Here is a 27,673-nt window from a genome sequence, read left to right as displayed (position 1 = left end):
CCAGACTTCCTCCTAGGATTTCACATGGTGCTGATGAAATCTGGCAGTGTTAACCATGGCAGCTGCACCCAAAGCCTCCTCCTTTCACCTGAATGCAAAGTGACCCAGAGAAAAATACCTGAAGCTGCAGGGATCAAGGGGAAAGGCAGACGACATTAATGATGTCAGACCCAAGACCCTTTAACCTTAACACGATGCGGCTTGAACAGCTAATTCTACCTTATGTTTAGGCAAACTCCCATCTGTTGAAAAACAGAGAAGCACAAATGAATGAAGTCAAGAAACACCTCCAAATCTCTTTGGAAGGTACTCATGGAAAATCCAGCCTTTTCACACTGAAGCATATTTCAACTCTGGCCACTACAATTATTGACTAGGCAGATCTTCATTAAAAAAAAAAAGAATGAAAACAAATTATAGCTGTAAATGTCAATGTTTGTTTACAAAAAAATCACCAAACTTGATCTCGATAGGGGCTAACAAATGCATGCATCTGTGTTCTCCTTTAGTGAGGACAAGGGGCAATAAAATTATCTTTCAATTTGGCAAGTGCCAAGAGCACTGTGGGCTTTACTGGAAACTGATGACTAATAGCAGCAGCTTGTCTGACAGTATCTTAATCAGTCTCAGAGTGACCTTCTAACACTGCACAGTTTTAAACAATATTATCAATTAAACTCCATAGGCATATGAAGAACTTCACAAGTAATTGGAGAACAAAGCTAGACCTCAAAAGTTGACACCCTGTAAGCATTTACTGATCTAAGAAGGTAATTGACTCTTTTATTGATTTCACTGAGGGAAGAAGATGTGCAGAATCATAAACTAGTTTCTGATCTTGTTTCTACTGAAGTAAAACTGCTTTTATGTGAGAAAACCTAATTAATTTCATGCAACCATACTTAAACACCCTACTCAGAATTCTGTCAAAAATCAGCTGTTTTCTGCTACTATTCCATATTTTCAACATAACCCCTTCATGTTCTCCAAATCAATCACATAACAAGTTAGAATATTGTCAATGCTCTTAACCACTAATTCTGTGTATGTTTGCACGCTGCAACACAGTGTTTATATATGAGTACCAAATCTTTGTGCTAATGCTACATGGCACACTAAGTTGGTATCTATGTTAATGGTTTTGCTTAAAAAAAACCCCAAACCTTAACACAAACAACTAACAGACTTTGTCTTGTCTCTGATGCTACAGACTCCATTTAAGTACGTATTCCCTACAGTATTTCAGCTGATAAGTGACAAGCAGAAGTTAACTGTGAGCTATAAATAATCATGTCTGCCATATGCTATATGTCTGGCAAAGACTATTGAAACTAAGATTAAATATTTCCAGAAGCTACATATCCTTCGATTTCAGGATTTTACCACATTAAGCAGCCAAGGCTACATTATCAATGCATATCCCTGGATTATCTTCAACTGACTCATTTTGCCCTGCAAGGACAACACAGCCTTACAGATGAAAATTATGACATGGAGCAGCCAAACGTAATGGAAGGGAGACAATCTCCTGGGCAGTAAGTTATAGGTTTCCACTGAGCTCTGATGTGTCGAGAGTCAAGTTGTGACCTAACCTAGGACTGTCACTGTGGGAGTGCTGAAAAGGCATCATATGCCGTCAGACACAGCCCTTGGAGCTCACAGTACATCAAACACTTCCCTGCCCATTACTGAAGGAATACACACCATTCTTCCAGCCTATGTGCCAAGGTGAAGCCTTCTGCTTTACCTGCCAAAATTATCATCTAATGGATCCTTCCTTCTCTGCATCAAGTGAGCATCTCCTCCTATGGAAGTGAGAATGTTTTATTCTTTGGTAAGGAAGCTACAGCTGTTTTATCACATTTGGAAAAGATGACACATATTCTACTCTTCAGACATAAACCCACAGTTAGCTTACCACTACGAAAATCTGGCCTCCAACTTCCACAGCTTCTTTCACAGATAGGAAAACAAAACTACAGCTCTACTTTTACCTACCACTGCTCTGAAAACAAATCTTGAATGTCTTTGTTTATCAGCACAATATGAGTTTTCAGCTATTCAATATATTTAACAGCTTCTTTTTGGTTTTAATTCAAGAAAGATATGTCACTTGGAGTATTGTGTGCAGTTCTGGAGTCCTCAACATAAAAAGGACATGGAACTGTTAGAACAAGTCCAGAGGAGGCCACGAGGATGATCAGAGGACTGGAGCACCTCCCATATGAAGACAGGCTGAGAAAGTTGGGGCTGTTCAGCCTGAAGAAGAGAAGGCTGCATGGAGACCTCAGAGCAGCCTTCCAGTATCTGAAGGAGGCCTACAGGGATGCTGGGGAGGGACTATTCATTAGGGACTGTAGTGATAGGACAAGGGGTAACGGGTTGAAACTTAAACAGCAGAGGTTTAGATTGGATATAAGGAAGAAATTCTTTCCTGTTAGGGTGGTGAGGTACTGGAATGGGTTGCCCAGGGAGGTTGTGAATACTCCATCTCTGGCAGTGTTCAAGACCAGGTTGGATGAAGCCTTGGGTGATATGGTTTAGTGTGAGGTGTCCCTGCCCATGGCAGGGGGGTTGGAACTAGATGATCTTAAGGTCCTTTCCAATCCTAACTATTCTATGATTCTATGACTTCTCAAAACACTCATCTGTGAATAAAATCATAAGCACTGGCTAATGTGGCCACTTGGTGGTGCAATGAGATGCTGTCACCAAAGACACTTAACAGAATTTGCTGTCTAAAACAGCAGCTGCCATGAAATCTGGCTCTCTGAACAGGCAAATAAAGCTCTCTGACAAAAGCTACTGACTACATCCTTCCTAAGGCCTACAGTCATTCAAACCATCCTTCCAGAGGATCCCTGCAGCAATACAGTAACCAAATACCGTCTCCCCTTTCAACATGAAGGACAACGGTTTTCAGGTGCAGCTGCAGATTTTCTTGTTCTACTAAGAACCCTCAAAATTCTTCCTGCAAACAGTATTTGCATTGTTCTTTTGTCCTTTAATCTGCTTTCTCTGCAGGTTTGTTTTTTTTTTCAGTTAAGGAACAGCAGTGTTCCATTTTTAAGAAAAAGATATATGTATATATTTATTATTGATATAATTGATAAAAATATTTAATTAATAAATGCATAGCTGTAATAATACATTTTTATATGTGTGTATCAGCTCACAGGTGTTTTATAGAACAGTGTATGTGCAAGACTGAAAGGAATCCCATACCTGCATACTGAACATCCCATACCTGCATACCAGGTTTCCTTCAGTGGCATTGCCTCTGTATAGTGGCCTAAGCAGAACGGTTCATATCGCTTTACTGGTGTAATACTAGTAAATAATACTAGTGTAATACTACTAGTAAATACTAGTAAAACCTGCAACTGTTGGCTTTTGGGAGGAAGTGTGCAAAGTCTGCCAGAAGCACTAAAAAAGGGAAATGCTTTTAATGTTTTAAATGGATGGGGTATTAATATTGCTTTCAGCATGGAAACCTGCAATACTCTTGGTAACTGAAGGACCAGAAGGCCCCATACCTTCCCGTCTGCACAGCCAAAATGGAAGCAAGTGGCCCATGAGAAAAAGGGACTGAGAGAAACACAGAGAAGGCACAGTTGGTACATGGGAACAGACTGCTCTCTGTCTCTCCTTTCATGCCAAGCTTCATCTGTAGCTCCCATACCTGCCATGGTCCTTTGTGTACTGGTAAGCCCTCCTTAATCAGTTCTGCACACCACTCCTATTTTCCTTGGTACTTGAGGCACAAGTGACACTCATAGGAATGATCTACCTTTAATTATTTGCACTTTGTCATGTACTTTTGTCACTAGGCCTCTGCAAGGAGCAATAAAGAGAAGTCTCACCTTCTACCACATAACACCTCTCCTGCAGAAGGAAAGGAGGATGTTGTACTTGTTTGCATTTAGAGCTCAGTGTCCAGGGGCACCAGGGAATGGACCGGACTGAGCAATACACAACTATGAAAAAGTCATATGCTTTAGAGCATGAAAGCTGTTTAAATGAGGTTGCCCTCGTGGCACTGGCAGCTGAAAAGTCATTGCACTGTAACAGAGATTTTAACCCAGTTCAGCAGAGCTGCTGCAGCTAAATTACCCACTTACAAGTAGCTATCTCTGGAAGAGCTCTGGCAAGAAGCTGCAAGTAGAAGAGTCCTGTTTCCCACACTGCTGTCCCTATTTTGAGGAAGGTCAGGCGTACGGAAAACTCTATGCTTCCTCAGTGCAGCTTGCTTTCTCCTTGAATTTGGTAAGTTCAGCTTTGTTAATCTGTATGAAGAGCCAGGACTTGCCGTTTGCCTTCAGCTCCCAATTTGCTTGTTCCTACAAGGGAATACCCTGCCCAGAGTGCTGCAGTTACCATTGCTATAGATCATACTGACACAACTGCCTTTCTCTTTGGAGCTGCTGCACAGGCCAGGAAAGCAGGTTTGCATTCAAACAGCATTAATGCTACACTGATTTTTTCAACAGAGAATGAAGGGGTCCAATCCTGCTCCCAGTGAAGCTGAGAGAAAAACTTCCACTGGGATGAAATGACGCAGCATTGGGCCCCATGGTGCACACATAACATGGCAGCAGACACAGCTTTGTAATTCAGGTAACTGAACAAACAAAAATTAGTTTGCAGGATGAAACAACGGATGTAACAATGTTATTTCATCTGCCACAAACCAAAGAATTGAGAGCACAGGAAAGTTAATGTTAAGTAACAGTACAGGGAGGGATGGAAGATGTGTGAGGAGAGAATTAAACAAAACATGCAAAAGAGCTAGACTTACCACAGCCTTGAATAAGTTCAAAAGAAGAAAAGAGTAAATTTCTGCATTAAAATCTAATTAGCAAGCAGAGTGATTCACATCAATTTGTTTTTTACACACCTTATTATTTATCTATTTTTTTAAAAGGTAAAGGAAATAGTATGCTTGCCAAAACCAGGTCTTAAAGGAACATGCTGGGTTGCTACACTGGTCTGTAGCAGGAGAGAGCACAAAATAATGCTTTGAGGATGCTGAAGCACAGCAAAGGGAATAAAACTACTCTACAGTACACTGCACAGAATCAGAGGTGGCCTGAAAGCTGAAGTCAGAGTCAGCAAGAAACACAACAAAACATCTATTGCATTCTGCTCTGCTTAAGCTCTGTTATAGAAGGGAACCACAGATCAAAGATGTCTTACCTGGTCTTATATAAATTTTACTCAGAAAAAACTCTGCCCTGCCTCAGTCTCAGTTTTGCTTGATGAAGTCAAGAACTAAAGCTGACGTACAAGGCTGTTCTCCAATACACCAGTAAATTCATAGCAGCAGTTTACACATATGCAACTGAGTGCTCTTTTTTTCTGAGTAAAATCCTGCTTGGAGTCTGACCCATGAGGCACTTTCTACCCCATGATTCACTGTCAAGCGTTTCCCTGGTTTAGCCTCTTGAAAATACATCAGGATTACAAGAACAGGCTGAAATCTGGGAATGTGTGGAGACAAAAGAACACAATTTGACTTACCTGCCCATAAAATGCAACACGGTAATATCGCCCAAAGAGACGCTTCTCAGAGTTCACTACTTCTGCAACCTTCAGGTATGAGCGGTGGATGTCATAGTACAAATCAGACAGCCTCTACATTAGGAAACAGTGAGGAGTGGGGGGAAGTGAGAGCATGCGAATACTTTTGGAAACACTACTGTAGTTCTGTACAAGCATGGCTTGCCTTAATTGGATTCCCAAACCTTTGCAAAGATGGCTATACATGCTCAAGGAATAGTTTAACCTTGCTAGCAGCCATTTCAAGGTTTCTTTCATCTTCTGAGTAGTTTTGTGGCAGTGGGTGTCTTTGTGTATAGGGCCACACAGGAAGACAAGCATCCCACCACCAGACAGTGGTAGAGACCTACTAAGAGAGAATCCGAGTATCCTATGTGCAGGTGAGAGCAGGGTGCCAACAGTTCCAGTCAACTCCTAACTCCTCGCAAAGACACACTATCCACAATTACTAAAGAGCACTTTTTCAGGATAGTGAATCAAAATTTCAATGACGTGTGCTGGTTTTGGCTAAGGTAAATTTTCTTCAAGACCTGCTTCCTAAGCATACAGCTTATTGCTACCTACCTCTTTGCTTTTACTATGATTTAAAACCAGAAAATCAGTAAATGAGATTATTGTCACGTTATTCATTATATATTGAGATCGCCAAGTAACTAAAAGAAAAAACGCTGGAACTGTGAAGAGATCACACAATTTATCAGCATTTTCTAAAACTAAATACAATGGAAATGTGCTTTTGGTTTAAAAACACATGCAAAAATTCACATCCACTGGATAATACAAGAGGCTTGTTTGAAAATTTTTTGTCTATTAACCACTGTATTGATGCTGAAAAGAGGGAAGTAAGATACCAGCGGGTTATTTTTATTTACTCACAGCACAGAGCATTAAAAGGAGAAATTACAGACATGAAGAAAAAAGATGCCTTTTAAAGAAAACACTTTTTCCTCCCCCTAAAAATTATCTTCACTGCTCTCTTAAGAGAATTAAAAAATATTAATATATAAACCAACTTACTTTAAAGTCCCTCTGCTTTTCAAAAACAGCAATGATAGGCTTGTTAACCTCAGCAATAAGCTCATATCTCTCAGACTTCCACAGGTATTCAACACACAACTCCAGCTGCTCCACAAGAATATTCTGCAATTCCACAAATATAAATAGATCACTTGACAGCTGGTGGCATTTAATTAATAGCAATGCAGCAAAAGCACACACCCACTATTCCTTTTTATTCCGTGTCTTCTATGTTAAGGTTTGTTTTAGTAACACAACGTTTAATCAGGTATTGGCGACCTAGCTCTTCTTTAGATAAAAACCCTGAAATAACAGTAACATGAAAGTACTTGAACACTTGACACTCATTCAGAAGAACAGGTTTGGGCTTCATGGACTCCCTAACTTCCTGCTCTGGTACTTCATGTTTTTATGTTAGCAAAACAGCTATTAGCAAAACAGCTATTTTAGCAAAACAGCTATTTTAGCAAAACAGCTATTCCTGCTGTGTAGTACAACAGCTACATTTCACTCAAAAGCTGTGTGCCTTTTAATACTGACTGAAGTACACCCTCACTGTAACTTGTTGTAACATGCACAGTCTTCCATTAAAAATGACACTTCCTGTTGACATAGAACAAGTATATAAACGTTAATGCTGTTGACCTCATTATAAGGAGTATCTTGCATCCCGGAGTCTTCTTTCATAGCGCCTTCTTCTTTAATGTTGGGGGTAATGCTCAGAAAAGCAGGCCATCCCATGGAAAATAAGCCTTGAAGTGCAAGTCGTAACAATGTCAATTAATGCGTGAATAACCAGATCATTAAAAAAAGCTACTGAATGTAATTAAAACTGATCTGATTTTATTTGACTGGGTTAGTTACTTTTTTCACAGCCCAAGTGAGGAGAAGCACAAATGGAACTGACTGAATTTATGAGACTATTACACATTTTCACTGTGACATAAATCCACTTGTCCAGGCAAAGGGTAACCATAACATTTTCCTGATGCAATCTTTTGCTCTCTTTGGCATTTTGGTTCATTAGTTGTACAGTGCTGGCAGCCCTTGCAAAACTACATGTGCAATGCTCATCTATACTGGAATTAATAGGCAGGCTGAGGTGAGATAATTCATACTCATAAATCCAGTGCTGTAACTCCTGGCCTGACCCACAGGCACTTAATGCTACATACTGGGATCTGCACTTGTCCCCCTGTCTGATTTCCTAAAGGAGAGTGGCACAGTTGCCCAGGGTTTGCTGCATCCGATAGAGAGATGCCTGCTCTGGAGCACAGTGTGCCTTAACCAGGTTCGAGGATACTATGGCAGTGAAGTGAGCACAACCCTAAGTGAAAAACTCTCTTGCAGAAAGCTCAGGGTGGTGGCAGAAGCAATTGATGGGAAAGATCACAAGGATTAAAACTGAATTTACATCTGGTATTTGCTAAGCTGGGTCTTTAGTGCAACAGCTGCAGAAGGAACAACTTGCACAGGCATTGCACATTACAGATCAGGTAGCGTTTGACCCACGAAGATTTTACTACCACTCTTGAACAGAGAAGGTAAATATGCTAGAGGAGGTGATAAATTCCTAACATAACTTGTGTTCAATTTAAAGGTTAGCTTAAAAAACTAACCTTTACACACAGAGAGAGGGGCTCCATCCTCTCTGTCAACTTTTGAAGATCTTTTAAATATGGATTTAAAAAAAGATTCTTTGCTCCACCTCCTGTGATCTGTTACTCATGCAAAATATTTTACCACTAGTGAACCATGTCTGATGTTCTCCACAGAAAGCTTCCTTCTAAAAGGAGGCATTTTTTCATCTCACCCACAGACACTTCCAGGTGTAGTGGGGAACTATGGTTTCTTCAAAACTAAATTTTCTCTTCCCCACATATTTGCCCTTGCCCCCAGAAGTTGCTCTTTGTGAAAACTGCTAAAATATCTCACGCTAATAACCACTTCTAAATACAGACTTCATAAGCTAGATAACCATTGGCATAGATGCATTTAAAAATAAAAGACTGCACTTTTTTACTCTAATAAGCAAAGAAAAAAAATCTCTATCTGTACTAAGTTACATATGGATAACCAGATATTAGTTCCACTCCCCTGCCCTCCCAGCTTTGGAATTGGACATGGATTTTCATGCTAAACACCAATTGACCTGAGAGGGATTTCTGTTGCCAATGAAGAGCAGGCTGCCTTCTTGCTGAAAAAGCCCTTACCAGAGACATTCTGAGCAACTCATCAAACCAGCCAAAGAGAACCAGGAAAGTAACATAATGTTTCCAACATTACTTGCTTGCTGTTACAGCCATCAACATGCACTATAAATGTTTTTGCTTTGGTAGATATTTTTCCAGATCAATTGGAGAACAGTAATTTGATTCCCTAATTATGTTATTTGACCCATAAACAGGCACGGTTAGAGCACTCACTTCCTCCATTGTGAGTTGTTAGTAACACATTACTATCAGAGACTTGACCATCTTCCAGGAGCATACGTGAGGTACAAATCTTTTCCATTTTCCAGTAACCTATGATAGTGTAAGATGGTATTAGTATACTGCTACTGGTATGTGTTAATACATGCATATTTAATAACGACAGACTAACAAGTGAAGCATTCTCTTTTAGCACTAGCTCACTAAACATTTAAGTTACACTCTTAACACAAAACATACACTTTCACTGTTCTGGAGCTAAGAATAGCATTTATGATATATTCTAAAAATAAAGTATTTGGGAAAAATTCAAGCAGCTTTAAGACTACTTTATCCATAAGGCAAGCAGGATAGCCAAAAATTATTTTCATCAACAATGTTTATAAAGACATAGTTGGTTTTGAAAATGTTGGTCTTACCCTTTCTTTTCAGGTACTCTGCAATGAGAGCGGCAATGTGAATGTAGCACATAGCAGCCTGTAATGAGAGACCAAAGTACATGTATGTATTGAAGTACACTGTATGACTTACAGCATACATGTGATAAGCAGCACACACTTTCATCACTGTCAAGTCATGCTGCAGAAAAGGGAAGGCAAAATTAACAGAATCATGTAAGAAAATAAAGGGTTAAGTGATGAAATCCTTGAGTGTTAATTTCACTAAGTGTCTTAGGTAAAAGCACAGATTTTTTCAAGAAAGACTACTGAGTAAATAAGATATTCCTGGGTTATGCACTGGAGTTTTGCATCAAATATTCATGTTTTAATGAAAAGGACAACACCACCTCTCTAGGTGTTTTTCAAAAAACCTGTCTCCCTCCACTTTCAAGTATATGAAAGACACTGTATGATTCCAGTAAATCACTACTACTGTATGTTTTTCAGAGCCTTTTTTATCAGAACATCTCAGCCTAAAGACAAATGGATTTCCTATTCATTCATTTACACTACCTCTGATAAATCTCCATTTCTTGCATGAATCTTGGCCATGCTTTCAAGCCATGTCCTCCGTAATTCTGGTGTGCTGGCATATGAATTTGCCAGGCTGTACTGCAGATCCACAAGCATCTCAGGGTCCTTCTCATGCTCCTTCATCTGAGCTGTGGCCATCAAAACTGTTCTGATGCGTTTGGTCAGATCCTTCACCTCTGCTGGGAAATTAACGTTCTTTGGGAAAGATAAGCAAGACATCACTAAAACCATCTGAAGAGCCACATGCAGCACCCCTGAATAAGCTGAAGTCCTGCTTACGGAAGACCTTCTTTCCCTTCCCTAATTCAGCAGGCTTTGAAACAGAGACACAGTTCCACATTACACACACAGTGCACAAAAATACTTGACTTTTTTTACTGATGTGTCATGTCATGGGACCTACAGCATATCCCAGTCAGTCAGCTGTCCCAGTCTGTAAGCAACAACTCTGCTGAAGTCAGCAAACTGAAACATTTGTTTCTTGATTGCCTACTGGATGAAGACTGGATTCCTGTGCACATTTAGCTGATGAACAGCAGCAGGCGCTATAGATAGTTCTGCTTAACTCACAGCATATTTCATCGCAGGGAATAAAATACTATGGTCTGGCTCTTGGCCTTCTCACACTGAGCAAAGTAAGTCCTTGTATTACTCATATTGGTTGTTCACAACATATTTAACTCAGCCCCGCAGTTTCTCTTTTTTCAAATGAGCAATTAAATATATTTCTAATTTCCGACTTTTTCCCCTCATTCCCTTTGTTTAAAAGTAAAAAGAGCCAGAAAAATTATATGAAATAAAACGTTCCCTCCCTACAACACACAGAGTTGAGCATGTTACAGAAGCAGCGTGACTGACTGCACTGCTGGGAAATCAAAGCTGGACTTTGAAAATAAAAACAATTGTAACTGCACCTTATTAAGTAAAACATCAAATTACTTATGTCAATTACTTACCAATTTGCTTACACTATTATTAACCTCAGTGGAGATACCCTATAGTCACCTTCAGGGAATGAAAAACACCTCCAAAGTATAAGATTCAAAATGCATGTTGACAAATGTTTGCACAGGAATTTTAAAAATTAAAGAGTGGAATCCTTTTTAACACCTTTACTACAGACGACAAATATAATAGCAATGGTAACTAATCTAAGAGCTAAATGCCTTTTTCAGGGGATTAGGAAGCTGTTACAAAACCCAAATGTCATGCATGTTTTTGCTACACATTTACTAATTAGACTGAAAAATAAGGGACAGTTTGTAGACTAAAAAAACTGTCAGCTGCAATTGTGTCATGGTCACAATGCATGATACCTTCTCTGACACCAGGCAAATAAACAAAATAAGCAAGTGAATAACAAATAATATGATTTTTACACAAAAAAATCCTTTTTTTGTTTTAAATATTACTTTCAGTTATGAAGCTTCTGAGTCACAAGCATTTTCGTGAATTTCAGGCTGCCTGAAAAAGGCACACCATGAATGCATGCATCACTAATAAAAGCCAGCAAATTTATTCACTGAAACACTTGCTCCTCTGAAACTGTTGACCTTTTGCAAGAGGTAGTGATAGACAACAAAAATGTTTCTTACTTTCATCTGCTTGTCTCCATTAGCAAAGTTATTTATAATTGCAAGTGAATGTTGAAAACGAGATCCGCCAATCCCTGCATCTGCTATCAGCTGGCTCACTGCTTTGATGAGCTGCATGGGGAGAGCAAACACAGGCTAGAGTTAGCAAACAAAAATGTTTCTGAATAGTTTTTAATCCCTATTTTAATATGTCTTGATGTATAAGGCTAGCAGAGATTTACGTTTATACCTGTCTTAAGAAGGTAACATATACAAACATAAGGACTATGAGTAATCTTTACAATGTTTGTAATTGTTCATTTTGCAGTGTAAGCACATTGATACTGGACTTTCTATTTCTGTAACTATACTGTCATATTCCGTTTAATTCCTTCATCAGCTATGTTCTTACTACTATAAGCAGTACATGTGAATCAAGAATAACCATTTATCTGGCTATGTGGCTACATTCACAGTTGCTGTCTCTCTCTGGAACAGAGCTGAAAAGCCCAAGAACAGCAGAGAATCCAGCCCAATGTCTTCAGACTTGACAGGAAAACCAAACTGCCAAAGAGACTTGCCTGAGGACTCCAAAAGAATTACTTTGCTACGATGCATAAAAATAATAATGACACAAACCAATGCAGCAAACCAGTATCAGCTAAACACTGATGATCACACACTTCACTTACCTGTAGATGCGATCTGACTATTGATTTCTGCTTGTTAAATTCAAAGTTCTTTCTCATGAAAAAATAAAGAAGAGCAGATGCCTCTGTCTGAGTCGAACGTGACCTATGGTTACAACACTTCAGGATTTCATAACAGAGAGAACCGCAGAGATCTGCTTGTCCTTGGAAGAATGCTGATGGGAACTGTTGAAGAAAAAGTGTGTTTAGCACTACTCTAATGCCTTTGTACAGTTACTCTGAGTCAATACTTTGTTAAGCCATCAGTAAAAACAGCCCTGTGTCCCATACTAATTCACACTCGGGTTTACTGAAAAAATTAGCTGCTAGCTAAACATAATCCCATGTGCAAATTAAGATTAAGTAAAAACCACACACAGGTGTTCATACAAACACCATATGCAATGTAACAAACTGGCCTAGAGGAAATCCAGACAGCAGCTGGCACACAGCAAGCATAAAAGCAGAGCAGCCTATCTGCAAGGAATGCAGAATAGCTAACCAGGAAAAGTGTGTGTGGCATTATGCACTACTATAAAAGCTGTTCAGGAGAAAGAAAATGCTTTCACAGTAGCAAAGTCAGCAAATTTCCAATGGTCAAGGGTTTGAACAGCAGGCAACAACAGAGAATGAAGGATGGCTTTCCAAACTGTACCTGCTATTTATCAGCAGGGTGAATGTAACAGAAGGCAAGACTGAGTAGAGGTGGAAGATACACGTCTTGGCTACAGATCTCAAGCACTGCTCGAGAGGTTCTGCTGCAGGAGCCCCACTTGATCCCTGCTCCCATAGAACTCTGAAGAGAGAATCCAGTCCTGAGAGATACAGGCTGAATGAAATGGGCAATCCTGGATATTTACTCATCCTCCTCTTCTGTTCCCGTCTAGTATGTAATTTAAAGCAGTCCGTGGTTGGTTTACTTTGTGTTTCCCCCACAAAGCTATGTTACTGGGAGAAACATGACTTCCACTCCTTTCCCCTGAGGTAACAACCAGAATGAGGCCTCATGGTTTAAACCGATCTACACTGTTGCATTTGATAGAAACATCTGGGAGATCAGGCCAGCTGCTCTGGTTACCAGTGTGCTACATTCTGGTTAGTTTTAAGAGGATCTCATCTATGACTTGCAGTTGTGCAGCCCTTGTGGTTGACATAAAGTGTGTAATCGCCTGTGATCAATGACCTATGATGTGATGCAATCAAATAAACAGTTTGACCCAAAACCATGTTTCTGTCTAAAACTCTTCTATGTTGAAAACAAAGTATTATGAAACTTTGCTAGTTTGGATGAGCTTTTGGTGATGTGTATGGAATACTCCCTAGCTAGGCCTGCTTCAGACAGCTTAATCATTCACCGTTAGCTAGATTTTGCAATCCATATATCTGCTATGAAGACCATGGGTTTTCAAGCTTTCTTCCATGGGTGGTGAAAGCAAGAAAGCCATTTCCATTTTCTGAGTAAATTTTGCATTTTTCAAAACAGAAATTTTCAGATAGTGTGAACTTCTGACTTTTAATCAACAACAAATCAGAAGATATTTTTGTCAGAATGAGCAATAATACAGTGAAGATTAGAACTCTTTCAAAGTACCTATATGTACTCAAGCTATACTTGCTATAACATAGGCCAGACTAACAGAATAAAACCAGAGTTACCTTGCCTACAAACAGCCTCAGGGCAGCAAAGACGTGCTTGAGAGCAGCTGCTGACTGGTTGATTTGCAAAAAGAGCATGTGTGTGTCAAAGACTTTCTTCATCAACGCATTCTGGCAATCGGATTGCTGGAGCTGCCTCTGGAAAGTTCACAGACAGGACAGGACATTCTGGTCATTAAAGTGAACAAACAGAAGGATCTGCAGGACTTTACATCAGTGTTCCTAGGAAGGTAGCTTTTCGGTATAAAATTTCTGCAGATGAGGCATTCCCAGCTTGCTGCAGACTCTTCTTACTTGTAGTTTTTTCAAGGACAGCAGTTTCCTATGCCTGTACTCCTATTTGTGAATGTCACAGAGTAGATCTAATGGCTCAGGTGGCATAAAGTAGACACTAAATCCAAAAGGAGCTGCCTGCTGTATTGTAGCTGTGAGACTTTCAGCAAGTCATTTGGGCCAGTATTTGTAGAGCAATTTTTAAAGAGGCAGAGGATCCACTTGCTGACTATACAGATAGTAAGTAGTTCTGAAATCTTTAGTCTAACATCTCTGAAACCTACTGGGATAAACATGGTTCAGATGCATGACAGTTAGGTGTACATTAGTAGATGTATGACAGTTCCATGCAGAGTAAGGCCATACACGGCCTTGGATGGGTTGGATTGCCTTCAACTACATCCTTCTACTCAGCTTGGTTAGTACAAAGTCAGTTCCTTCATAAAATACCTTTACTGAGCACTGACACACTGTATTTCCCTATCCTGCCATTTCAGGCATTTCAAGTTTTCTGTGTGTCTGCTCCCCCAGGCTTTCTTCGCACCCCATATCTCACACATCATCAGTTCAAGCAGAAAATGAAACAGCAAAACATACCTGGTGATTCAGAGTGTAAAGACATAATAGGTCAAGGATTGTGAGGGAAACTTCTGTAGCAATGTTTGCCTCTGTGTCTACATACTGCACAATGTCTGTTTCATTGGAGCTGCCTATGACATATAAAAGGCAAGATGACAAACAATCTTCTGAGTGGAGTTAAAGATGCTGTAATTCTAGTATCTAATCATTAAGGGGAAAGAATTTGAGTCAGCTTTCACCAGCTGAATCAGAGATGCTAACATATTCTTCCTTTGGTTCTGTTTGTCCTCAAAGGAGGAAAGAAAGCTAATTGGAAAATGAGATACAAGACTTGAATCTCATCATTTAAAGAGCCTTTGGCCATGAAAAGTTCACTTTCATTCCTAGATCTAAGAAATGTAACATTTCAGCCAGTAAATTTTTGCTTGTACAGCAAGGTACATAACCACAGATGCAAGAGATGCTGGGAAGGCTGTTTAAATATGTCAGGTTATTGTAATTAATTTTGTTTCTAAATGAATTTTGATGAAGTTAAAGTTCAGATTTCTTAGTCACCAAAAAAAAATAGGCAGAATCAGCACCTCTGTTTATGTTTAGGCTCCGCTTCAGGCTGTCTTTCATTGGCACTCAGGACAACAGGTTCAGTTGTATAGAGCCTGATCCAAACCCCCATAAAACTCCAGAAGGAAGTAAATATTTATTTTGTACTTACATGCAGTGCTGCTGTCTATCATCTGCAAGAGTTTAGGGTTAGAAAGTGCATTTTTGCCACGGATTATCGGTAATGTTTGAGATCTGTGATGCTTGTGGCCATCGTGACTAGAAGTAGAATGCACCCTGAAATTCAAAGATACTATTAAAAAACAGAAACAAAGAATAAACTATCATGCCTATACAGATTTTCCCCATGTCAGTCAGAATTTTCTCTAGTATTTTTCAAAGGCTAAGTTAAACAAATTCAAATATTTTCAGACAAACAAAGATGAAGAAGAAAGTCAATGAGGTAGACAAAACAAACAGATGTGCTGTGATTTCTTCAGATCACAAGAGACAAGTACTTAATCGGCATGGAAAAAAAGTATCAGCTTAAATAGCTGTCTGATGTTTAGAAAAACTACCTTTGGGTGAAGAGAAACTGAGATGAGTTCTTTCAACTCAGAATACAAGAAAAATATATCCTGCTCAAGCAAGAACTAATACAGCTTCTATGAGGGGGAAAAAAATGATGACAAACTGACAGGGAAAGTAGAAATATGAGCGTGCCTATGCATGTGATCTCTTAACCCTGTTTGATGCTGGCAAACACATCATTAAAATATAATGAGAAGCTTAGAAATAAAGTACCAGTACTTATCATACTTTTTGAAAGAATTTTTCACCACTATAGAATTTAGTAAGATTGAGCATCTCTCATAATTCAGGTCACTTATTAAAGTGCAGTTGTATTTAATAAAAAAGAAATAAAATTTGTTGCTTCTTAACTTTGCATAATTCAAAAACATTTCAAGACAGAATTACTTCCTGTACCTAGGTAAACTCTCTTTTATGTTGGTTATTTTTACAGAAATCATTTCTGACATATCCTGGCAAATGAATAAACTAATGGAGTTTGAACCTGTGGAAATTTGATCCCAAGGTGTTTTTTTTTTTGTGGTGGTGGTGTTTGTTTTTTATTTGTTTTGGTTTGTTATTTTTTTTTTTGTAGGGGGATGGAAAGTCTGGTTTCATATGAACATTTCAGAAAACTGAAATACAAAAATACAAGTGGAAGTTAGAGGTGATCACTGGCAGCAACTCTCAATTCATGATCAAAAAAATGCTCTGTATTACAACAGGACAAACAAATAGTCATTTGGACCACCAATGGTGATCTGTGAGAAGGTAAAGTGTGAAGGCCCTGGAGACAGCAGAAATGTGACTCTATTTTCTGTATCGTCATCATGTTAGTTCATCTGCAGACGTGCAACAAAACAACCGTCTCCTAAAGGCTGTATGCCAGTTCCAGCTGGGGTAATGAAATCAGTGCCGCTTCTTGAAAACTGCTCAGTAGAGGAACAAAGGAAGAACTATGGCAGAGAAAGCATCATTTTCCCCCCTTGTTCCATTCCAAGATAACATTCTTATAATGGTGAGCATATTCCAGCTATATATAAAAGATCCAAGCTCATGAGGGAAGGCAACTTTCTCACCATGCTCTCAGATACAACCACAAGCTGGACAGCATCAAAAGTTTGCTTTCTCTCTAGAGTTCTGCATTATTAATGTGAAAAGGATCCCGCTTTCCCCTGAGAAGGCCAAAAATGTTATTAAAACGTGCTGCACCTGCAGCTTATTAACACACAGTCCATGAAAATTATCAGCCTTATGTTACTGGGGAGGAACAAATTGCTCAATACCATAAGTGTATCCATAGATATTTATCCCTAAAGCAGTAAGATTCCATGAAAGCATAACATTGCAGAAATATGAACTCCATCAGGCTGGAGAAAACTGTGGATTATCTTTCAAATAGGAATCCAAGCTGAAACCATCAGTACTGTTTCTGCCATACTTCACAACATTGACAGTAAGTAAAGATTTTTCTGAACATAACACTTAAACAACAGCTTACAAGTCACATTGAAGTTAAAAGGGCTTAATTCTTTTATGGGTTTTATGGCTTTGGGGTTTTGAAATATGTTACATATTTCATCACCCTCTTTTCAGTCAACACTGTGACAGTATACAAGGGCTGGAGGATGACAACATTGTTGTTTGTGGTTTTATAGGAGTTAATAATACATGTCATTACCATTGTGAGAGCAGACCCAATGCCTGGCCAGAGGAATTCGAACCTTTAAGGGTTCCATTATTCTGGGTGGCCTGAACAAACTTAAAAGCAGCAGCAATTTTCCTGTTAAGAGAAATAACCGTTAATCTGTTAGGGAACGTGACATTCATTTGACAAGCCTCTGAAGAATAAACACAGGCCTGACAAAACCTGCAATGGAGCATGAACCGGTTGAGCCGGTGACCTTTCGCTTTTCCACAGTATGACATATAGACAAGTTCATGGTGGTAACATTACATTAAGAATGAAACATCAACTGAGACAAAAGTGTGCATTTCACATGTCACAGCTGGAACATGATCTCACACTTCTTCAGAGAGTCGGTAAAGACAGAAGGTTTTTTTTTTGTAATTACTGTGGAACATTTATCTAGGCCTATTAAAACTGTACTGCCATTATATGGATAGAAAATACAGCATTCAAATCCTTTTCTTTGACATATGCATAGAAATATGGTTGAAATATGGTACTTTGGGTTATAAATGCAGTAGTGATTATCATACCACCACATGCAATTAATTTTTTACACCACACATGTACTCAGATGTCCAGAACATCATGATAACATCGTTTGCAAAAAAAGCAAAGGTAAAGCATACATTGTCTTCAGACTGATGCTTTCAGGAGAAAACTGATAGATACACTCTTAACCTCATTTAAGCCTAATGCAATGCAGTAACATTTAAACACTGTAACATACTATCTATAACCAGAGGATTACCTTACAATATTGCGTTTTCCTAGATACCTGAAATTTTGCAGACAAACCCTGAAAGATAAAACAACACATTTTATCTCTATTAATGACTTCCTAATTACAAAAATAAGCTGAATTTTAGTGCCTTGAAGAGACCCGTGGCATATGCATCTCTTAGTAAACAAACAGAACGGAACGCAGCAGTTCACAGCCTAGGGCTGCACAAGATGTGGCACCACTTCCCACACCTTTGTTCCCTTTCTCCCTTGATGGTTGAAGATTCCTGCTTGGTGAGGAGGCAAAGGCAAAGCCTTGGCTGCAAAGCATTGCTTCTTCACCACCTGGAGTTAAATAACTTGCGTTTAACTTACAAAATGGTGAGGAAATTCTGAAAACAGCTACGTGCATGGATTCTGCAGACATGCATCGATTGTATTGAGCAAATCACCCTGGAGATGTGAAAAGCAGGGAAGCCTACATTGCACAGCTTTTCTGATAGTTTGCAAGTTTTGGAGAGCCAAAATACTTTTCTCAAGAGAATAAAATCTCAACTCCAAATGGGAAAGCCACTATGAAAATCTCTTTTAGGAGGAACACCCAGAGCATTATGCTCTCTGCTCATGGAAATGACCAACATACTGAAGGATAATGTTTCAATATGACTTCAGAAGATAATAAGATACAAGACCTATCTCAACCTATTCCAATGTAGGTGGATAAACCTAAAAGACATATTATTTGCAGCAGTCATTTAGAACACTAATTTAACATAAAATCCACAAAGTGAACTTACTCTAAAATGCTGAAAAAGTCTGTTATTTCCGAGAACGGTGCTCGCAACCAGTAGGAAATCAGTGCATCTAAAAAAAGATATTAAAATACATTATTTTTCTGTTACAGGGAACTAAACTTGAACTGAAGCATGTAAAGTACACTCATGATTATTCTGGTTTTGTATTTGTTTGGCTTCAGCATTCACAATACCTTACAACAAAGTAAATTAGGTAGTGAGTGCATATTTTCTTACCTTCTGAAATGGTTTTCATAATGTGAAGGAAACACATAAGAAGGCTTCTAGTTTCAGCTTGATCTAACTTGTCAAAACGAAGAGTTGATCCAATCAAAGACAAGGGTCTCATGATCTGTTGAATTGACAACAAAAGGCCTTGTTAAGAATAGTGATAGGTTTTTACCTCTAGTAACCGTTTTCAACATTTGCACATGTACCTTTTCACACGTGTCAGTTCTCTCACTGTTTTTTTCATTGGTACTTGGGTTAGATTCAAGACTTGCTAAGGAAGCTCTGGAGTCAGCATGGTTTGCTGCAGAGATAGCTATTGATGAAAAGGCTGTAAATGAAAGTCATAGCAAACATGCTAAACTAAAACATCTATGGATACAAAAAAAATAATAAGACAAATGGAAAACTTAAAATGTGTCACATGCTGGATTCATACCGGTGCTTTGAACTTCCAACAGCAAAGCTATTGATGAGTTGTTTAGTACTGAAAACATGAAACGAGTTGAAGTAAAATGATCCAATTTGCTGTTATTCATGGCATTAAAATGGTCTGCTGCATTCTGTAAGGCCTGACCTAAAGCCACAAAAATCAGTGGGAAGATGCCCATGCACTTCCGTGAATTTTGAAATGGGTGTGGAGGAAGTGAACAAAGTTGTATTTCTACCCTTCCATTAAGCCTGGAAAAACTAAGTTTTCAGGAGAAACCTTGGAACTATTCTTATGTCAGGCAGAGGCTACAAGGATGAACTCAGGCACAGATATTTGTGAGAGCCTGAATACTGGCATCATTCCAAACCAGGAGAGTAAGTGAAGCAGTGCAAGAGCAGCAGCTTTACTAGAGAAATAAAAATCAGTCCAAAAATACCCGAAGGGAAGAGAAACATCGCATACCATGTTTCCCTGAATATTGTATAAAATGGGTTAATGATATCCTCCATGAATACCAAGCAGAAAGCACGATGGATTGAGATACACAGAAATCTACCTGTGTGCGTGTTCAATCTGTCATTAATACCTGCTATAGAGTTCAGAACATCTTTGGAAAAGGACGTGTCTACAGAGTTTGCATGTTTCATTGCTGTCTGGCTCTGAAATCCTCCTGCTGTGCTCAAGTCATCCCTAGATCCCTGTATTTTGAAGGAAACAGAAGAAATTCCAGTAAATGACCACTCATAACTTTCTCAATGACAGCACACCCAACAGGCTTTTCTTAGACACTGAGCTTGAAAACCTACTTTCAGTTTTTTTGACATGGCAACCTTAAAAGAGAAAAGCTTGCCATAATACGCCAAATATTTACCTGTAATATGAAACCCTCTCATAACTGAAGTTGTAAAGGACAGATTGAGTCTAACTGTGTTTGCTTCTTAAACACTAGCACAGCCTTGGGAAAGGACCATTAACTGCCATTAGCAACGAAACAGGCTCATTTGCTGGAAGGATTGAAAGACAACACCCTGGCAGAAATCTGTTTCTAATTTTTAAAGCAGGGCTATGATTATAACACATTTGATGTATTAAGAAATAAACAAACATGCTCCTCCACATGTGCAGTTTATACAGACATTTTCTTTGGTGGTAAAGGTAAAGCTACTTGTATGCACTCCTTCTGCTTCCTGATATAGTTCATGGTCCCTCTGTTACACAAGTAAAACTGCTTGTGGGTTCATGATGTAACCCTGCAAAGACAGGGTCCTCAGCCTGCAGCACCAAGGCAGACCTACTAGACAGACAGGCTGGGGCTGCAAACCTCTAACTTTTAGTTTCTAGCCCCAGGACAGCCAGTACGCCACGTCTGTTCCAGACTCACAGCCTGTACACCCTACAGTAGAGACTCTCAGGGCCCTGCAGGTGCTCTGCAAATTGAGACCTTCCAAATTAAACACTGTAGGTGCAAACAAGTCAGCATTTTCAGAAATGCATTTTGTTAGCTAATTTGTGACCAGCATGAACTTGGACTTTTTCCCACCTGACTGAGTCAGACCTCAGTTTGATTGTTTCTGTGTTCTGAAAAATCACATGAATTACCTGATTGGAAGTATTGATATTGAAAAGAAACATATCCTTCATGTAAATCCTTGGCATATTATCCAGAAGCATTCCATAGAGTGGCATGTACAGGTTTGCTATTTGTGCTTGTTTCGCCTAAAAAATTAAAGATACAACATAATCCTGAAGAAATTAATTAGTGTATACTAGTGGCTAAGGAAGTTTCATATATGTTTAGTGACTGTATGAACAAGCAAATGAAAAGGAATAACAGTTTCTTTACCGGTTCTGCATATCGATCATCAAACGAATGCTTTGCCATTAAGTTTTTAAGCACAGCCAAAGCTAAGTGCCTAATATCCTGGTCTTCTTGCAAGGCAAAACCAACCTCCCGCAGCAGGACTCCGATTAGAAAATGCTTACGGCAAAATTCATTGGTCAGTGTGTACTCTGGAATATCTTGGGACAGAATGGACAAGAATGCTTGAATTATTATGTAGGTTACATACCCCCTCACTCAATTTTCCAATTACTACTGATTTAATCCACTGTTAAGCCTTGATTTTCTGATTAGATTGCCTCATTCTACTCTTTCACTTGCTAGTATTTCTCAGAATTATGCATTTTTTACACTTAATATAAAAAGATAATTTATATACATCATTATATTTATATATAAATATATATAGTTATATTTATACACACATTCCTATAAATCTCACGTTTTGCATGTAGTAAGACTATTCACTTCTATGAGGCATGTCTAAATTGTTATTCCCATATACTAGCTAGAAGAGCTCTATACCACAGAGCCCTAAACTAATTCATTCCACTTCGGAAAACGACAACTACTTTTTGCCTGAATTTGCCACAGTTCAGTGGCAGCAGCCCAAGTAAACCTTAAAGCTCTTGACGCACAATTCTGTTTGCTGACAGCAGTCATTTTGCTCATACCTGATGTTCGATATTCCTGTGTTGATTCTGAAGGTGTCACAGGGTCTTCATTTTTCATAAAAATGAAATAAAAATAGACAAAAATCATGCATACTTATTAAGAGTAAAAATAGATGTGCTATATAATCTTTATTTTTTTTAAATTTGACTCAAATTGAACAGCTTGAATCAAACTATGAGCATCAAACTGAACTCTGTTTTTGATGATGAAAACCGAAACAAAAAGGAGACAAGGGCCCATAGTCTGAGAGATTATTCTGCCTTCCACTGGAAGATATCTTCCATTCTCAGTGGCTTAAAGGACCATATCCCAACTCCCCAGAGTCCATGGAAAACTGTCAGAACTGGGAATGGTGCCCAGGGCTGAAATCCCAGTGCCTTTGAAAACTTTCCACTTGTCATAAATTAATGTTTGAAATCACAGATTTCAGTGCAAAAGATGGAATGCACAGTGGCTGCTAGCTTTGGGGCACAGGCAAGATGGATTCACTACTGTGGTAGAGCACAGACAAAACCTGTTCATGCAAAATGTGTGTTACACACAGTATTCCGTGCCTTGAGAGACAGCTCATTTTTAACTGTCCAGATTCTGAAATGGGCCTCTCTTGCCTCACTGTTTGTGTTAAAATACCACATGTGGTAAGCACATAGAGTTCATGCTTGCCAGAGGCCATGAAAGTAAATGCAGTTGGAGGAAAAGGTCTGTTGCATGGGACCTGTCTGCTAGGCTAAGATACTCTGGAGGAAAAAGATCTTTAAGGTCCCTTCCAACTCTAACCATTCTAAGATTTCTAAAATAAGAAGTACCCAAGGCTGACTGTCTGAGAGATGGATGTTTCCAACCATGCTGCATGTCCAGTTCAGATCTTCCCCAGGAAGGAAGGGCTGTTACATGGACACATCCCAACAGCAGTAGGAAAGCCTGTTCTTAAATAGTAAAGTTTCATAATGCCCTTATCACTACTTCACCTTCTTTGCATTCCTGTTGTACCTGTTCAATCCCTTCCCTAGCTCACCACCTACTGCAGCTTTAGTAATCAGTCCTCACAAATCATCCAGCTCATTCATCTAAAGTATTCCAGCAAAAGGCACCTCCCCTCACCTAAATGGGCTGTGAGGGGTTGTATTTATTTACAGGCATACTGAAATGATGTTAGTTTTACCACACTGATTAAGTGTCACACCTGAAAACCCATATAGGGCTTCTGTGCCTGATGTGCAGGCACAATGCTTGAGAGAATCTCCTGATAATTCACCACTGTACAAAACCGTTTTCAGGATGGCACCTTACCAGGAATGTTTGAAGACCGTATGGGCAGGCACAGAGGAATAAAGTGCTCGTGGTGACAGACTTCCTGGAGAAAGTCGAACTTGAACTGATGTACAGTCTGAAAATCACAACAGGCAATGGCTCAGTTCACATTACCACAGGGAAAACGGTAAGACAGAACTGCACTACTTATCTCTACCTAAAAATTCATCCTCACACCCAATAATGAAAATCTATGGCTTGTTATGTCAAGCTGCATGAATAATGAACATCTGGGTTTCATCTCTGCTGTCAAACAAACTTGTCACAGTCAAACAAGCTTTATGGATTCCTTAAAAACATTTTTCATTGAAGAGGTACTGATAAATATAGGCCTGATCCAAATTAAATATATAAGGTATATTTAAAGCTACACTGGGTCTTTTGATGGTATATACTATAGTACATTATCATAGCAAAATATCTTCTCCGGTTTACATAAATTTTAGTCCAACATAATTATTGTGCCTTTCTTCCCCAAAATCCCTTCTTTCTTTTTTCTTCTTTGTTTTATTTTGATCAACATACAAAGCTTCAGCCACACAGACCAGACCCAAAACTTACTGACAGTGGTGAAAATTTCCTCTAATTGATGCCAGTGAGTTCCAACTCAGAGGGATTTGGGTATCACATAGTTTTGGTATCATTTTCTTGATATCTCCCTCTTGTAGAGCCTTGCAGCTACCTCAGGAATTTATTATTTCCACTATAATGATGTGCCACTGAGATATACAAATAATATACGACATCCCGTAATAAATTTTTATTACCGCCTTTTCAGCTCACTGTTTTCAGTGGCAGAAAGCAGTCATTCAGGACAATCAATATGATGCTGCATCAATGTAAGTCAAACATTTGCCCTAGCATTAGAAAGTTCTTGTAATGGTCTCTTATTTGCCCTGTGTTTAAGTCTGTCAGCCCCTAAAGTTCAACTGCAGCATTTCTGTTGCCACCATCAGGCCAGGATACCTGGAACATGCACCTCTCAGAGTCTACTGAGTGGTGGATGGTGGGGAATTTTTCCCTGAAATGTTTTATTGCACTGCAGGAATACAACTGGACATGCAATTCAGAGTCTAATGGCGAATAAAGAAATGAAGCACCTGAAATATGTTTCCAAGAGGAACTGTGACATTTTGCAGGAACACAACAATGAACGGAATTCTAATGAGGTATTCCAACTTTTGAATAAATATTCTCAAAACAATGTTTAAATGTCAAAATACAGAATATTGTGAGGGGTATTACTCTGACAGAGAAATTATAGTGTTCACTCACAATTATAATAAATTCAAACTGAAATGTTATAGACTGGTATACCCGTAAACTAGGGGCAATATTCACTTAAATTTTCTGGAGAGGGGTCAGACTGCATCGTCTTTTTGATACATAAACAATCCAACTAAAGAAGCAAAAGACACACAGAAAGAAATCCTGCAGCACATTGCACTGAAATGACTGACTTGCCTAGGAGTTTGACTGAAAATGAAAGCAATGCAAGGCCTCTCTCTCCTTGAAGTCAGAAATGTCTGATTCTATTTTGTGGCTGTTGTTTTCAAGTGCAGCGAAGCCTGTTCCAGTGGTACATTTGTCTCAGCTCTGCAGTGATTCCACTTCTACACATGCTGGCAGGTGGCTCTGGAGGGATGCTGGGTGGCTGGCAATGCTCAGGCACTTACTGCCAAAGGGGTGCTTAGTTCTGCTCTGCACACTGACCAGTCTCAGGTTTTTCCACTGGCCATTAATTGGCTTTTTTTAATTTCATATCTGTTTCTATGGTTGATTTATTTAGGGACATTTGAAATGTGGAAACATTTTTCAGATTGCATAAAATTATTTACAGAATAATAGACTTCAGGCTATGACATTGACACTCAAAGATTCCAATTCTACATCTGTTCCAGAGATTAAGACCTGAGTACAGCATGAAGCTTGTTTTAGTAAAAAGCAAAACAGACCTGAAGCAACTGCACTCATGGCCTGCAAATGCTGATATCGCCACTGAATAAGTATAAAAAGTTAATGGACAAAAGTTTGTAAGCTTTTTGGCGAAAGATGAGTCATACAAAGTGTACATCTTGAATAAATTCTGTTAGCTATCTTCTTATATGCTCAGAAATCCAGTCATAGAAGAGAAAAAGCCTGTGACTTATCCTGATGGATGGAAAGTAGAGAAGTAAAGCTGAATAATCTGGGGACCTCTTGCAGTTTAAAATTTATTGCTCAAACTGTATCACTAATTATTATAGGTATCATAGAAGAAATCTGGGCTACAGGGAATTTTCCTCATAGGAAGCGTAAACTAATTTGGAGCAGATTGGTTTTCTTGCATCATCAATAAGATAAAAGCATACCATACATTCAAAGCAACTGAGATACTACATTCTCACTTGAATTTACACAATGGTAACTTGTTCATATGCTCTCACTTTAATCTCCTCAAACAAAGTGACTAACAATTGCTGCTGATACTTATAGACCAAACTGCAAGTTTACAAAGAATCAAAGCTTAAATCCAGCCTTTTGCATGCTTTGGTCTGAGCAGTCTTCACAGAGTTTGTTCTCCCAGGACTCAGTGAGTAGTTGTTTGGACACAAATATTTACACCCAGAGAATGGGATAGATGGCTGAAACCCAGCTTTAGCATGTATTTATGGTGAATGTTTTCACTGACTTTGAGTTCTGAGCACGGTGAAGCCATGGAATAGATCATAAATAGTTTCAATATAAAAATATTCTGCTAGCAAGTCACATCGGGAAAAAAACCTCCCAAAATCAACAAAACCAAACAAATCAGAACAATACCTTGCTGTCTCCTGTTCCAAACATGCTTATATAATTGTTGACCATCTTGAACACAAATCCACGATCCATAAACGTAAAGCAGCGCTAAGGGGGGGGAAAAAGAATGATTATTTTATAGCCAGAATAGCAGTATGTAGCCTCACTCACCTGGCTGCTTGTCTTGTGTCACTTGCAAATGTGAATCATTTCCACAGGTGAAGCTAGTCTTATAACAAAGCAAGGAATACCTGAAAATCTGGTGTATCTGGCTCGATTTTTAAATTTATTTTCAGTAACAATAAATTGGTCAAAATTTTCATTTTCACTGTGTCTACAGTCTAAAATAACTGTCACAGCATATAGTGCACTAGGAGAAAGCTTACCTACTGAAAATTATCCATGTACACAACACTCAATCACTAGAGGTGGCATGTGGCAGCTGACCCAAGTATCACCTTCAGTGACAGAGCTGTGACTCTTGAATCAATCCAGCTGCAATACTTTCTGCCTATGAGTTACATTATCTCTCCAGGAGCAAATAGGCCACTAGTTTACTTCATGATGAGAACACTGCTCTTGCTGACTGATGGAGCTAAATAGCCAGAAGTTGTAAACATTTTTGAGAGCCTTGGAGCTACAGTTACTGATATTTTTTCCTTGCAGTTAGCCCACCAGATAGGGAAAGCAATCTTGAATCCCCCCCCTTTGCTCATGTTCCTGAACTCTGCAAAATTAGAGGAGTCCTGAGCCTTCTGCCATACAGCATTCAAACAAGGCTGCTGCAATTCCAGCCTGGAGAAAGCCATATAATCTCTAACCTATCCAATTCTTTCTGGCAGGCTAGTCAAAAAGAAATTAAAACACAGCCATAAGCCATGACATATGATGCATCATTAATGTTGTTCTCAGTTTAGCTGAGTAACACACAAAGAGAGCATGCAAATCTGCAACAGCCCCACACGTGTAACACCACATGACTAATGACTAAGCCCATTCATCTATGTTCCTGCCTCAAACTCGCATCATCTTCCACATGATGTAACACTACGGATAGATACAGTTTAATATCAGTATGCCAACAGCAACTAGGGCTTCCATATGGTATCAGTAACAGTGGACAGCAGGCTTATAATTTATTTCATCTATGTACGAAGGAGAAAAATCCACTTTCATTTTGTGGTTGTCTTCTTTTATAACCTCACAGAACCATTTTATTGCTGGAATTCTGCTCTCTCCTAACGCTGTGCTTCAATTTATTATAAAAGATTCATGCCTGAGTTTCAGTGTGTAGTATATACAACGTTATGTACATCAGTAATGTACGTGTTTCCATCA

At 39.0% G+C, this 27,673-nt stretch overlaps 1 protein-coding gene across 3 annotated transcripts in view; it reads right to left on the bottom strand.

The window, feature by feature from the left end:
- The window catches only part of DOCK10 (dedicator of cytokinesis 10), a 159,637-nt gene that overhangs the window by 8,927 nt on the left and 123,037 nt on the right, over window positions 1-27,673 (bottom strand). For all 3 annotated transcript variants that reach the window (XM_034063895.1, XM_034063894.1, XM_034063897.1), the window contains exons 29-50: window positions 26,360-26,443; window positions 23,537-23,633; window positions 22,246-22,290; window positions 21,575-21,750; window positions 21,331-21,447; window positions 20,318-20,429; window positions 19,508-19,629; window positions 19,308-19,422; window positions 19,074-19,140; window positions 18,305-18,352; window positions 17,545-17,646; window positions 15,462-15,590; window positions 14,772-14,880; window positions 13,902-14,039; window positions 12,249-12,431; window positions 11,578-11,688; window positions 9,962-10,177; window positions 9,428-9,485; window positions 9,003-9,101; window positions 7,222-7,328; window positions 6,577-6,699; window positions 5,521-5,634 (exon numbers count right to left, since the gene is read on the bottom strand). In XM_034063895.1, coding sequence (XP_033919786.1) covers window positions 5,521-5,634; window positions 6,577-6,699; window positions 7,222-7,328; window positions 9,003-9,101; window positions 9,428-9,485; window positions 9,962-10,177; window positions 11,578-11,688; window positions 12,249-12,431; window positions 13,902-14,039; window positions 14,772-14,880; window positions 15,462-15,590; window positions 17,545-17,646; window positions 18,305-18,352; window positions 19,074-19,140; window positions 19,308-19,422; window positions 19,508-19,629; window positions 20,318-20,429; window positions 21,331-21,447; window positions 21,575-21,750; window positions 22,246-22,290; window positions 23,537-23,633; window positions 26,360-26,443 — 2,472 coding nt within the window. The remainder of the gene's footprint in view (window positions 1-5,520; window positions 5,635-6,576; window positions 6,700-7,221; window positions 7,329-9,002; window positions 9,102-9,427; window positions 9,486-9,961; window positions 10,178-11,577; window positions 11,689-12,248; window positions 12,432-13,901; window positions 14,040-14,771; window positions 14,881-15,461; window positions 15,591-17,544; window positions 17,647-18,304; window positions 18,353-19,073; window positions 19,141-19,307; window positions 19,423-19,507; window positions 19,630-20,317; window positions 20,430-21,330; window positions 21,448-21,574; window positions 21,751-22,245; window positions 22,291-23,536; window positions 23,634-26,359; window positions 26,444-27,673) is intronic.

Source organism: Melopsittacus undulatus, chromosome 6 (genome assembly GCF_012275295.1).
Source record: "Melopsittacus undulatus isolate bMelUnd1 chromosome 6, bMelUnd1.mat.Z, whole genome shotgun sequence".
NCBI classification, from domain to species: domain Eukaryota; kingdom Metazoa; phylum Chordata; class Aves; order Psittaciformes; family Psittaculidae; genus Melopsittacus; species Melopsittacus undulatus.
This window is presented reverse-complemented; position numbering and strand designations above follow the sequence as displayed.